At 33.0% G+C, this 13781-nt stretch overlaps 1 protein-coding gene across 4 annotated transcripts in view; it reads left to right on the top strand.

The window, feature by feature from the left end:
- The window catches only part of LOC127712142 (apoptosis-inducing factor 3-like), a 51952-nt gene extending 46801 nt beyond the window's left edge, over nucleotides 1-5151 (top strand). For all 4 annotated transcript variants that reach the window (XM_052218410.1, XM_052218406.1, XM_052218407.1 and 1 more), the window contains exons 14-19: nucleotides 153-229; nucleotides 829-946; nucleotides 1814-1912; nucleotides 2590-2665; nucleotides 3849-3953; nucleotides 4683-5151. In XM_052218410.1, coding sequence (XP_052074370.1) covers nucleotides 153-229; nucleotides 829-946; nucleotides 1814-1912; nucleotides 2590-2665; nucleotides 3849-3953; nucleotides 4683-4725 — 518 coding nt within the window. In that variant the 3' untranslated portion in view covers nucleotides 4726-5151. The remainder of the gene's footprint in view (nucleotides 1-152; nucleotides 230-828; nucleotides 947-1813; nucleotides 1913-2589; nucleotides 2666-3848; nucleotides 3954-4682) is intronic.
- The last annotated feature ends 8630 nt before the right edge of the window (nucleotides 5152-13781 follow it).

Raw genomic sequence — 13781 nt, 5'->3', positions numbered from 1 at the left:
ATTGTTAGCACATGTACTTTTAATGAAAATAATTGTAAGCATGGTCAAAATTATTAACCTTTGTCATATATTGCAAAATTACCCTTTTAATGAACACTACACAATTTTTTTTAGAATTTCAAATAATTATATATTTTTGTTTTATTACACAGGTGTTGTACCAGCCACTGACTTTTTGAAAGATTCAGACATTACTATGACAAACAGAGGATTCATTCCAGTTGATAAGGTAAATAACTATTTCCTCTGTATAAACATTTTACTAGAGAGAGTAGCAAAACTTAAGTTATTGTATGGGTGAGGCATTTATCCTCCAAAGTACAAATAGCAGGAATATATCAGATGTAAAATAAGAGAGATTATGTTGTTCATTCTGAATGTTGCTTTAAGGTCCTGTATGAACACCTGACCTTAAATTAAGATCAAGAAGGCCTTAAAACGACATAAAAATAATACTGGCGATACTTTCATAGTCATCAATAAACAATATAGGTTCTTGAAGATGACATTTTTGGAAGAAATGAATAAATTATATAAAATAACATGAAGAGTCATTTATGTCATGTATGTTTCAGTTTGTACTGGTATCACAATAGTATGTGTTGAATTATTACTTTTACTATTTTATAGAACTTGCTTTGTACTGTCCGAGTTAGATCATCCAAAAATCCTTGACATCTTCTAGTACCATAATCACAACAGCCAAGTATCAAAATCAAAGTTGCGCTAATGGAACAATTTTGTTGGTCAAAAGATTCTAATATTACAGATAAATTGTCATAATCAAAGGGTTTCATCTTTTGAAATATTGGTCAAATTTATTTTTAGAACATGAAAACCAATGTTGATGGTATCTATGCAGCAGGAGATATTGTGGAATTTCCCTTATTTACAGCAGGGGACCAGCAAGTTAATGTACAACATTGGCAGATGGCTCATGCACATGGTAAGGAATATATACGTCTAGCGGGAAGATCAACAGTTATGCTCCATTTTAAGGCCATGGACAATTATGCTCCATTTTAAGCCCATGGTCAATTATGCTTCACTTTAAGGCCATGATCCATTACGCTCCGTTTTAAGGCCATGATCAACTATGCTCCATTTTGAGGCCATGGTTAATTATGCTCCATAATAAGGCCATAATCTTACATTTTTTGATTCTCATCATGATAAGCGAAAGGATTTTTTTTTATTTTTCATTTTAGCATAGCAAAGAAGAAAAAGCTAGAAAATTGCTAAACTTGTTTAAAAGATTAGAGAAGTTCTATGCTGTCAGGATTTTTCTCCTGACCTCAGTCCTTTAGACATAAAAATTATATTTGAAATAATAGGCTGATGACAGAAATTCAATATCTTGTTGATGTGCATTGTAAAATATGATAATTGTATGTGAAGTTCTATATCTTAGATTTTTTGTCTTCCTATATCAATTTGAATACACCCTTGCATATAAACCATGGCCAAAAGAAAAAAAACAACATGAATAGCAGTCCATTAAACAATGCAGAGACAACTTAAGATTCAGTATAACAAAACTCCCAGCAAAAGCAAAAGTGAACTCTTAGTGCTTTGGAAAGGGGAGCACTACTTGCTCCACCTGTCATGATACTCAAGTCTGTTATTTTCCAGATTAAATTATATTTAGTTTTAAACGGCCCTTGAATATTGTTATTCAAAGTAGAAAATAATTTGGTTGAATATTGTTATTCAAAGTAGAAAATAATTTGGTTGAATATTGTTATTCAAAGTAGAAAATAATTTGGATCGTTTGAAAAGTTTGTATCAAAATGTAGTCTTTTGTTTGTTAAAGGAAAGGCAGCTGCATTAGGTATACTAGAGAAAAATGAAGATGTAAAGAGTGTGCCATTTTTCTGGACTATGATGTATAAAAAGAGCATTAGATATACAGGTAACAGATATAGATATAAAATGTGCAATTTTCTCTGATTTTTAATTTAAGTAATTTAACATAAAGTAGGATTTTGTTATCCTGGAGATAAAAGAGTAATTGAAGTTAAGATAGTATTCACTAAAAGCAAATAAAATCAATTTCTGAAGGGTGAAATCTATATATACCGTGATGTGATGCATTACTCTTGTCATGTTGCCCATGCTTTTATGTAATTCTGCTAATGTTATCACTTGATGGCACCCATCTATGATCTGCTTTTTAACTTTTGTAATTTCTTCAAACTATTGTATATAAGGTGAACAACTTAAGCAGAAATGCTCTTTAGAATGGTTATATCTGATTGATTTTTGCTCATATAAGCCTCATAATATAGACTATTTATACCAACCGCTATTGTTGGAGAATGTCTTTTTAAAAGGTCATTTCGTCGACAACATGCTGTCTCATTTATGTATATCTACTTTTATTCATATGAACTGTTAATTTTCACTGACAAATGTTGAATGTAACTTGCCTAAAGGACCAATAAATGATGAAACACCAAACTTACAACAGATCTAACATTTCCAAATGTATCTGTATGTTGAGTAGAAAAAAGTAAAGGCTTATCTACTTCATCGCCTTAGTCTCTTTCCATATAAAATATGAAAAGATATTGATATTTGTATTTTCAGGATATGGTTTTGGTTATGATGACATTGTAGTCCATGGTGATCTGGATGCTCCTAACTTTACAGCATTCTATACAAAGTAAACACTTTATAACTAACTGGTTTTGTGGACTACGAACTAATTGCATTATCTGTATGGTATACTGAAAATCAGAATTTTAGTGAGCAAATTGTTTATGCAAGCACCATCTGCAATCTCACAATCACCACCACCACAAGAGGCTCTGGTTCATAGTGTTATTCAAAATTATCTGGATTTCTTCCCTTTACTGCTGTACATATTAAGCTGACTCTGAATGACATACTTTTTACAGAGTTGCTGAGTTATTTTGCAGATGATGGCATTCATGTCTTGAATTTTTTAGTTTTATTTGCATCAGTTATCAATGCTACAGGAATTTTCTCAGTATTTTAAACAGTTTAAAAATAAAATCTGTCCTTTCAAATAAAATTGTCTTATTTTAAAAAGTACTTTTCCATATTTCAGAAGACATTATAAATTGACGTTCGCTTGTGGCATCTTCATTTTGAATGCAATTGATTGAATTAGTATTCACTCATTTTAGAAACTGGCCAGGTTTCTTAATTCACAGTAGTCAAATCTTTTCCTCTGGTTTAACATTCATCTTGGTCAACCCACTTGTGTTAACCTCAGTAATAAATTAATTGTATAGTTTGTTTTCATTCTCAAAATGCATTTTGTAGATGTATATTGCCACTTGATGATAAGTTCACAACAATTATCATAAAAAAATTAAAATTCTTTCATGTCATTCAACAATTTCTTACATTATTTTTTCTACAGTTATCTCCCTTTGACTAAAATTTTCATAATTTGCATTATCAATTTCAAAATTATGCAAAGATATTGAGAAGGAGTTGTTGGGCATGTCCCAGTCAGGTAGTACCTTATCATACATGTATGAATTACTTTCATGCAAAGGAACAGAACTGTTATCAACATAGGTGTATAGTTAATACTAGTATATAAAAGATATCATTTTCATTATGTCAGAAGGTTGAGCCAGAACTTAGAGATTTTACTATCTGAATTTGCAATACATAACAAAGATAAAAAAAAGTACAACCTTTATTAAGATAAAAAAAATGAAACAAGAAAGACATCTTATCAGAGGTTCAATGCTAGTTTAAAGAATGAATATGGGGATAAAATATACAACAATCTTTTAAAAAGTGTTTGTACAATTAAACCTATTCTTATAGGGTAACCAATCAATGATAGCAATGTTAAAACATTTCAGAGGTGATGAGGTTGTAGCTGTAGCCACTCTAGGAACAGACCCAGTGGCAGCACAAGTGGCAGAGATCATGTATGCAGGACAGAAAATTCTCAAGGCAGAAATACAGTAAGTTTGGACATGAAGCTTTTTATTTTTCCACTAGTTACTTCTAAATGAATGATTAATGAATGGCAATTGGAATTAGGGTTTCTTCTAGATTTTATTCGGGGCAATTTAAAGCAATTTAAAACTTTGAAGGGTGGTAATTAAGAAAGAAAACAGAAAAACTATAGAAAATAAAAATAGTAAAAAAAATTTGTTTTGCAGGGAAACGAAAATAGTGCCTTTTTTTCCACCCCATCCAGGGTATATTGTATGACATTGAAAATTGTCTGATTGCCTAGGACAAGTAAAATTTAAGGGCACTTATATTTATGGTTTATTTTCTGCTGATGTATGTTAAAAATTTTCCTACATATTTTGCATAAAAAAAGAATAAAATGTGACACAATTTATCAGACCACATCTAGCTATGCATTGCTTATTTTAGTTTTTTTTTATCAGATTATTTTTACTTTTAATGTTCCTCAAAGCAAAATATAAATTTAATCATTTCTACATATAAGGAGGTATTTTTAAATGTAATCTACATTGGAACTGAAAAAATCTTAATATGACTGTTAAATGACAAGTGCAGTTGTGCATTAACTTATGTTTTTTGTGAAGAAAAAAACTTATTGCAGCTTCATTTAAAAATATTCCCATGTAAAGTACAAAATAGAAGGTAATGAAAATACCAATTGCTTTTATGTTCATTTTGTACTACTCTATAAAGTGATGTGATCTATCTTTCAGGGATTCAGTAGATGCAGTGGTGGAAAAGTTTGCCAAACTGTGAAAGAAGATTAATGTCATATCATAACTAAGTGCTCTGTATATAAATTAAAAACAACTGAAATGCAATAAATGGTTAATATTTAACATTTTTATGGAATTAAGTTATTTGATTGTTGAATTAATTTTTATTGTTAGCCTATGAACATTTAATGTTCAGCAGTACATGAAAAAGTTAATTGCTTCTTGTACAAAGTGCTTTATAATGATACAGTTTCTAACTATTGTCAAAAAATTATGGAATGAGCAATAATCCATGGATTGAAAGTTCAAGAAAAGTATCTTTATGGAAGTAGTGAAGTAATTGCCAATTAACAATTTATAACAGATAAAACTGTAGTTTTCAAATTATGAAATATATTGTTCTTAAGCTCTAAATTGATTACTGTTGACAGCTTATAATAGACAAATAAAGCAATGAAACTGAAAATGTTTTGAGTTCTTTTTTTCTGCACATAATCAAACTATGTCAAGCTATATAGGATTATTATTATGATTTAAGTATGTGTAATAGACAACAGTGAATTTAATTCTGTAGATTGTATTAAAAGGATTAACTATAAATCCAACACCAACAACTTAGCATAATTCGTTGAAAAATCGTCATTTTGGGTCAATGAGTACCACTGTGTGTGCATGTCTTTTTTTTGTTTGAGGGAGGGTGCTCTGTTTGAGCAGTGCTTGCAGTATTCCTAGCGTATCATATAAATTCATTTCAAGCATAAAGACGAGCTAAAAGGGTGATGGGCGTATCATGCTCTTATGGCGCAGTTCTTTATTATGCTTGCCAAACAGTATTTACAGAGAAGGAGAAAAAAACACTCATCGAAATTATCAGCATGCCATGATTTCCCTTTTTTATGCCCCCGCAACTGAAATTTGGGGGGCATATTGTATTACCCCTGTCCGTCTGTTCTTCCGTCCGTCCATCCCATTATGGGTATATAGCTATTCCAGATAACTCCTCCAACAGTTTGAATGCTAGGAAGTTTTCACTTTGCTGGCTGTTTGTACATATATTGAAGGTGTGCATGTGGTCAGAGTTTTGGTTTTTATTAATATTTGCTCTTTTGGGAGATAGTTGAACTTTGTGTCATTTTTGTCGAGCCTTCGACTTTTGTCGAAAAAGCGAGACATAGCAATCCTACATTCCGTCATCGGCGTCCACAAATATTCACTCTGTGGTTAAAATTTTTAAAATTTTAATAACTTTCATAAACTATCCTGGATTTCTACCAAACTTGTACAGAAGCTTGTTTATGATCATAAGATAATATTCAAAAGTAAATTTTGTAAAAAAAAATTCCATTTTTTCCGTATTTTACTTATAAATGGACTTAGTTTTTCTGCCAGGAAACATTACATTCACTCTGTTGTTAAAAGTTTTTGAAATTTTAATAACTTTCTTAAACTATCCTGGATTTCTACCAAACTTGGAAAGAAGCTTGTTTATGATCATAAGATAGTATCCTGAAGTAAATTTCGTAAAAAAAAAAAATCCATTTTTTCCGTATTTTACTTATAAATGGACTTAGTTTTTCTGCCAGTTAACATTACATTCACTCTGTGGTTAAAGTTTTTAAAATTTTAACAACTTTCTTAAACTATCCTGGATTTGTACCAAACTTGGACAGAAGCTTGTTTATGATTAAAAGCTAGTATCTAGAAGGAAATTTTGTTCCATTTTTTCTGTATTTTACTTATAAATGGACTTAGTTTTTCTTCCAGTTAACATTACATACAGTCTGCAGTTTAAGTTTTTAAAACATTTATTAGATTCATAAACTATCCTGGATTTTTACCAAACTTGGACAGAAGCTACTTACAATTAAAAGATTGTATAGAGAGGAATATTTTTATTAATTTTTTTCCTCATTTTTGTTGAGCCTGCGATTAACAGCAAAAGTAGGCGAGACACTGGGTTCTGCGGAACCCTGACGAATTTTTTGGATTATTTACTTGCATAAGAGGTGCATAGCGTTTCCGGATAACTCCTCCTACAGTTTCAATGCTAGGAAGTTTTCACTTAGCTGGCTGTTTGTACATACATTGAAGGTGTGCATGTGGTCAGGGTTTTGGTTTTTATTAATATTTGGTGTTTTGGGAGATAGTTGAACTTTGTCATTTTTTGGATTATTTACTTGCATAAGAGGTGTATAGCATTTTCAGATAACTCCTCCTACAGTTTCAATGCTAGGAAGTTTTCACTTAGCTGGCTGTTTGTACATTTATTTCTATTCCGTTATATTTGGAATTTCCCTATTCTATTTCTATCTTTAGACTTGTGGTACAAGTTTGGCTAGTATGTAAATTAGAAGTGGTCTGATGTTACTGTTGTTTTCTGCACGAATATTTCGAGGGCGGTAGTACGGGTGGGTTTTTATAGGCATATATAAGTCCTGATTACGTTTGATTATTATCGATGTGCTCCAGTAACTTTGATAGACGAAGTTAACGTTTAGCTCTGCATAATATGTCCGAGGAAGGCTCCGACCATGATGAACGCCGTGCTACTACTCAACATGCTGAAAATAGTAACGAAACAGAGTTAAGTACGGACGGGGCTATTTCGCTTTTCACTTCAGCTTTAAACAATGCTTTAGAGAAGCAAAAACATTCCTTGATTAATCATTTCGAAGCTCGTTTAGGAAAAAGTGTTAAAGCAACCGGTGTCGACCAACCAGAATTTGTATTCCAAAGTGAGGGAATTAAAGTGCAACATTCGTTTAATACCGAGCGTCTGGAGAGGCTTGCTGCCGTTGAAAGTTGTATAAAGCTTGGAAACGCTTCCGAAGTTAGTGAATTATTACCCAGGAAAAGGAAATCATCCGTAAGCGTAACAAAATTCTAAAGATAGCCGACAAGCATGGATGGGACACGGTTAAAGAGTACTTGGATAGTCCGTTGGCCGACAATAAAGAAGATGCTAGTGATTTGCGTGCTGCTATTTCCAGGGCTTCTCGTAAAAGAAGTTCCAAGCCGTACAGTAAACCAGAATCTTCCAATAGTGGTTCCGGAAAAGGAGAATTCAATTCCAGGAGTTTTTTTCGTGGCCTTGGCCAAGTCAGTGATACCGAGTTCTCCAAAGCAGGCAAGTCAGAAAGTTACAAGTGTTTCTATTGTAACCAGCCCGGGCACTTTGCAAGGAACTGCCCCGAAAAAAGGATTCCTACAGCGACAGTTGGTGCACCAAAGTTCCAGGAACAGAACACAGGAAAGACCCAGTAACAAAACAGATACAGACATAGATGAAGTTGAGTATTGTTTTCAATTTGTTAACAAGTATGAGAAAAAATCTTGTCAAAATCTTATAAATGTGAAAGGAAATTTAAGAAAACATGCATTGTTTTGGAAAAATGTACTTAACGCTAATGATTTTATAATGAATGTTATTAATTTTGGTTATAGAATTCCTTTTCTGAGTGAACCACCGACTATTTTTCTAAGTAATAATAGATCCGCGTTAAAACACTCAGAATTTGTGGAAAATTCTATTGAAGAACTTTTAACTAAAGAATGTATAAAAGAAGTAAATCGACCATTTGTCGTTAATCCACTTACTGTGTCGGTAAATAGTACGGGTAAAGAAAGATTAGTCTTAGATTTGAGACATGTTAATAAATTTGTCGAGAAACAAAAAGTTAAATTTGAAGGGGTTAAAGAAGCTATGACATTTGTAAATTTTAGCGGTTTTGGGTTTAAATTTGATTTAAAGTCTGGTTATCACCATATAGAAATTCACCCTGATCATCAAAAATATTTAGGATTTTCTTGGCAATATGGTGATACAGTGCGTTATTTTACTTTTTCGGTTTTGCCTTTTGGACTTTCATCAGCTGGTCATATATTTACCAAGACAGTACGTGTGTTAGTTAAATACTGGAGATCTTTAGGATTTCCCATGGTGGTTTATTTAGATGATGGTATGGGTACAGCAGAAAATTTTGATACATGTTTTGAATTATCGAAAACAGTAAAAAATGATTTACTGCTTTCCGGTTTTATTGCTAATACAGAAAAGAGTGTCTGGGAACCAGTACAAAATATTGATTGGTTAGGTTTTGTTTGGAACTTTAAAGATTGTACTTTAGAAATATCGCTTAAAAAATTATTTGCTTTAAAGCTGTTAATATCGAGCGTAGTAGATGGCAAAACTATTTTGACTTATAGATGTATTGCTAAAATATGTGGAAAAATCATTTCTATGATTCCTGCTCTTGGTAACGTTTGTCAAATGATGACGAAGCATATGCATATGCTAGTCTGTTGTAGATCTGCATGGGACGATGTCATCCCTATAAATGACAACATTTTGAAGGAACTAAAATTTTGGTATTTTGAATGCGAGTCATTATCTTTCCAACGCATTGTACCTGTAAATAGAATACCACAGCGTGTAATTTTCACTGACGCTAGTCAGTATGCCGGAGCAGGGTTTATAACGAATGATAACAAAATTGTACATTTTATGTTTGATGGTCATGAAAGAAACAAAAGTTCTACATGGAGAGAATTGAAAACTGTAGAAAAGAATATTTCTTCTTTTAAATCTGATTTAACAGGAAAATTTGTTAAACTTTATACAGATAACCAAAATGTAGTACAGATTGTTAAAAAAGGTAGCATGAAAGTAGAATTACAAGACATTGCTTTAAGCTTATTTCATATTTGTTTGTCACATAATATTTTCTTGGATGTTGAATGGATACCTAGAGATAAAAATATTTATGCAGATTATCTGAGCAAAATTTTTGATTATGACGATTGGGGTGTTTCCTATCAAATTTTTATATATTTTGATAAATTATGGGGACCATTCACATGCGATCGTTTTGCAGATTCGAAAAACAAAAAAGTAGACTATTTTAATTCTAGATATTATTCACCAGATACTTCCGGGGTTGATGCTTTCGCATATGATTGGTCTGCTCATAATAACTGGTTAGTTCCACCAGTTTGTTTAGTTAGCAAGTGTTTAAATCACATGCGGTTATGTAAAGCTAAAGGCACTTTAGTTGTACCTAAATGGCCATCAGCGTTATTTTGGCCTATCTTAGTGAATAGGTTTTCAGACAGATTTAAATCTTTTGTTATAGACTTTAGAGAGTACGTAAAACCTATGAACTTTTTTACAAAAGGTTCACAAGAAAAGAGTATATTTGCACAGAGACCTTTTAACAGTAATGTATATGTTTTGTTGTTGGATTTCTCGAAGTATTGAGATTTATGCATTGAATGTTGTATACAGACTGTAGTTGATTTAGTTTTCTGCGATGGTTATTTGCCGCAGTTATCAGATATGAGACTATATTCGTAAGAATGTTAAATTTAACATTGTGATGTTTTATCTGCAACAATTAGATATGTCATTGTTAACATTGTTGATTAATTGTTTATGAATACAGTGAGGGTTAATGCCACTGTATATATATAAGTATATGACTTTTTTAGATACTGTGAGGTTGAATGCCACAGTAAGTGTGCGAGGAAAATGCCGCATTCATTTGTTTGCGAGGAAAATGCCGCACTCATTTGTTTGCGAGGGAAATGCCGCATTCATTTGTTTGCGAGGGAAATGCCGCATTCATTTGTTTGCGAGGGAAATGCCGCACTGGGTTGTTTGCGAGGGAAATGCCGCATTCATTTATAGTAGTAATGTTAATTATATTTACTTTGTTTATAGTTATTACTTGGTATTCATTATTATATTTATTTTACAGATCAATGGAAACAATTTGAGTGTTATGCCAATGATTCGAGATTTGCCAGTATCATACGAGATTTACCCTCTTTTGTCGAATCGTCTAGATCAAATTCTACAATTAAGAAATACAAGTGCTATTTTAAAAAGTTTGAAAAATGGTGTGTTTCATGTTTACTTGAGTGTTTACCAGCGACAACTACTACGATTTCTATGTATATAGGTGGACTCATTCAACAGGGATCCAGTGTTGCGATTTTAGATGCAAGTTTTTATTCAATAAAATGGTTTCATGACTTTAATTTCAAACATAATCCTTGTTCAGACAAATTCCTTGGTCTTATTTATGAAGGAGGAAGGAGATTGCTAAGTAAACCTATAAACAAAAAAGAACCTATTACGCCAGATATATTAAGGAAAATTGTTTTGAAGTTCGGAGATCATAATAATCTCAAAAAATTGCGTGTAGTAGTATTATTTCTGTTAGGATTTTCTGGATTTTTGAGGTATAGTGAATTGGCTAACATTAAGATGAATAATATTGAGTTTCAAGTCAGTCATGTTAAAATTCGCATTGATAAAAGCAAAACTGATTTATACAGAAGGGGTAATTCTGTTGTTATAGCTGCCACAGGTACAGATTTATGTCCAGTTTTTTGGTTAAATAAGTATATCAATTTAGCTGAATTGAGCAAAAATTCTGATAGCTATATTTTCAGAGCACTGTCTTTTATGAAATCGAAAGATGTTTATAAATTATGTAATATAAATAGTCCATTGTCCTATACCAGAGCGAGAGAAATTTTGTTAGAGAGTTTATCAGATATTGGTTTAGATAAGCTTAAGTTTGGGCTTCATAGTTTGAGAAGTGGTGGCGCTTCTACGGGGGCTAATAGAGGAGTCTCTGATAGGTTACTTAAAAGTCCACGGTAGATGGGCTTCTGATAAAGCCAAAGATGGGTATATTAAAGACAATTTAAAATCTCAAATGGCTGTTTCCTTGAATCTTGGCATATAGTTCTCAAATTATTTATTCCTTTGTTTTATCGAAGTTACTGCGAGCAAACAAACCTAAATTATGACTTGTCTCTTATTTAGCCATGTATTTAGTATAGAAATGTTTTAAATTCGGACGAATTCATGAGGGAGAATTTAAATTTATTTCTATTCCGTTATATTTGGAATTTCCCTATTCTATTTCTATCTTTAGACTTGTGGTACAAGTTTGGCTAGTATGTAAATCAGAAGTGGTCTGATGTTACTGTTGTTTTCTGCACGAATATTTCGAGGGCGGTAGTACGGGTGGGGTTTTATAGGCATATATAAGTCCTGATTACGTTTGATTATTATCGATGTGCTCCAGTAACTTTGATAGACGAAGTTAACGTTAAGCTCTGCATAATATATTACAGTTATGTTTGTATTGATATGTATTTAGAGGACATTGTGAATGTATATAGATGGAATTGTGGTATATTTTTGTAATTTGTAAAATGTTTACAAGATATTAAATGTTGTTTCGCTGAGAAAATAAGAAAGTTACTGCGAGCAAACAAACCTAAATTATGACTTGTCTCTTATTTAGCCATGTATTTAGTATAGAAATGTTTTAAATTCGGACGAATTCATGAGGGAGAATTTAAATACATTGAAGGTGTGCATGTGGTCAGGGTTTTGGTTTTTATTAATATTTGGTCTTTTGGGAGATACTTGAACTTTGTCATTTTTTGGAGTATATACTTGCATAAGAGGTGCATATCGTTTCCAGATAACTCCTCCTACAGTGAACCATAGACCAATGTGCTCCCATGCTCCACTTTGTGTATTTTAAAATAACACTTTGCATCTGCAGGGGCATCATTTTTGTCTCCCAGAGACAATAAAATCTCAAAGAAAGTCCTACATTGACTTTGTTATAATACAGTTACTTCAGAGTGGAGTGCGGGGGCATCACTTTGTCTAGTTTTTGAGCTCACCTGGCCCAAAGGGCCAAGTGAGCTTTTCTCATCACTTGGCATCGGTCGTCGTTAACTTTTTACATTTTGAACTTCTTATAGAGAACCACTGAATGGAATGAAACCAAACATGGCATGAATGTTCCTTATGAGGTGCTGACCAAGTGTTGTTACTTTGAAGCCGATCCATCATCCAAGATGGCTGCCAGCGGGGGACTTTGTTTAACATAGGACCTATGGACAATACATACAATTGTCTTCTTTTAGAGAACCACTGAATGGAATGAAAACAAACATGGCATGAATGTTCTTTATGAGGTGCTGACCAAGTGTTGTTACTTTGAAGCCCATTCATCTTCCAAGATGGCCGCCATAGGGGGACTTAGTTTAACATAGGACCCTATGGAAAATACATACAAATGTCTTCTTTTAGAGAACCACTGAATGGAATGAAACCAAACATGGCATGAATGTTCCTTATAAGGTGCTGACCAAGTGTTGTTACTTTATGGGCGATCAATCATCCAAGATGGCTGCCAGCGGGGGACTTTGTTTAACATAGGACCCTATGGACAATACATACAAATGTCTTCTTTTAGAGAACCACTGAATGGAATGAAACCAAACATGGCATGAATGTTCCTTATAAGGTGCTGACCAAGTGTTGTTACTTTATGGGCGATCAATCATCCAAGATGGCCGCCAGCGGGGGACTTAGTTTAACATAGGACCCTATTGGAAATACATACAAATGTTTTCTTTTAGAGAACCACTAAATGGAATGACACCAAACATGGCATGAATGTTCCTAATGTGGTGCTTGCCAACTGTTGTTACTTTGTAGCCAATCAATCATCCAAGATGGCTGTCAGCGGGGAACTTAGTTTAACATAGGACCCTATGATCAATACATACAAATATCTTCTTTTAGAGAACCACTGAATGGAATGAAATCAAACATGGCATGAATGTTCCTTATGAGGTGCTGACCAAGTGTTGTTACTTTGTAGCAAATCCATCATCCAAGATGGCTGCCAATTAGGGACTTAGTTTAACAAAGGACCCTATGGGAAATATATACAAATGTCTTCTAGAAAACCACTAAATGGATTGAAACCAAACATGGTATGAATGTTTCTTTTGAGGTGCTGACCAAGTGTTGTTACTTTGTAGCTGATTTGTCATCCAAGATGGCTGCCAGCAGGGGGAGTAAGTTTAACATAGGACCCTATGGGAAATACATACAAATGTTTTCTTCTAAAGAACCACTGAATACAATGAAACCAAACATGGCATGAATGTTCCTAATGAGGTGCTGACCAAGTGTTGTTACTTTGTAGCCAAACCATCATCCAAGATGGCCACAAGCAGGGGACTTAGTTTAACATTAGACCCTATGGGAAA

This window comes from Mytilus californianus, unplaced genomic scaffold (genome assembly GCF_021869535.1).
Source record: "Mytilus californianus isolate M0D057914Y unplaced genomic scaffold, xbMytCali1.0.p SCAF_8, whole genome shotgun sequence".
NCBI lineage: Eukaryota > Metazoa > Mollusca > Bivalvia > Mytilida > Mytilidae > Mytilus > Mytilus californianus.
The sequence above is the reverse complement of the archived record's forward strand: the minus strand, read 5'-3'. Positions and strand labels throughout refer to the sequence as shown.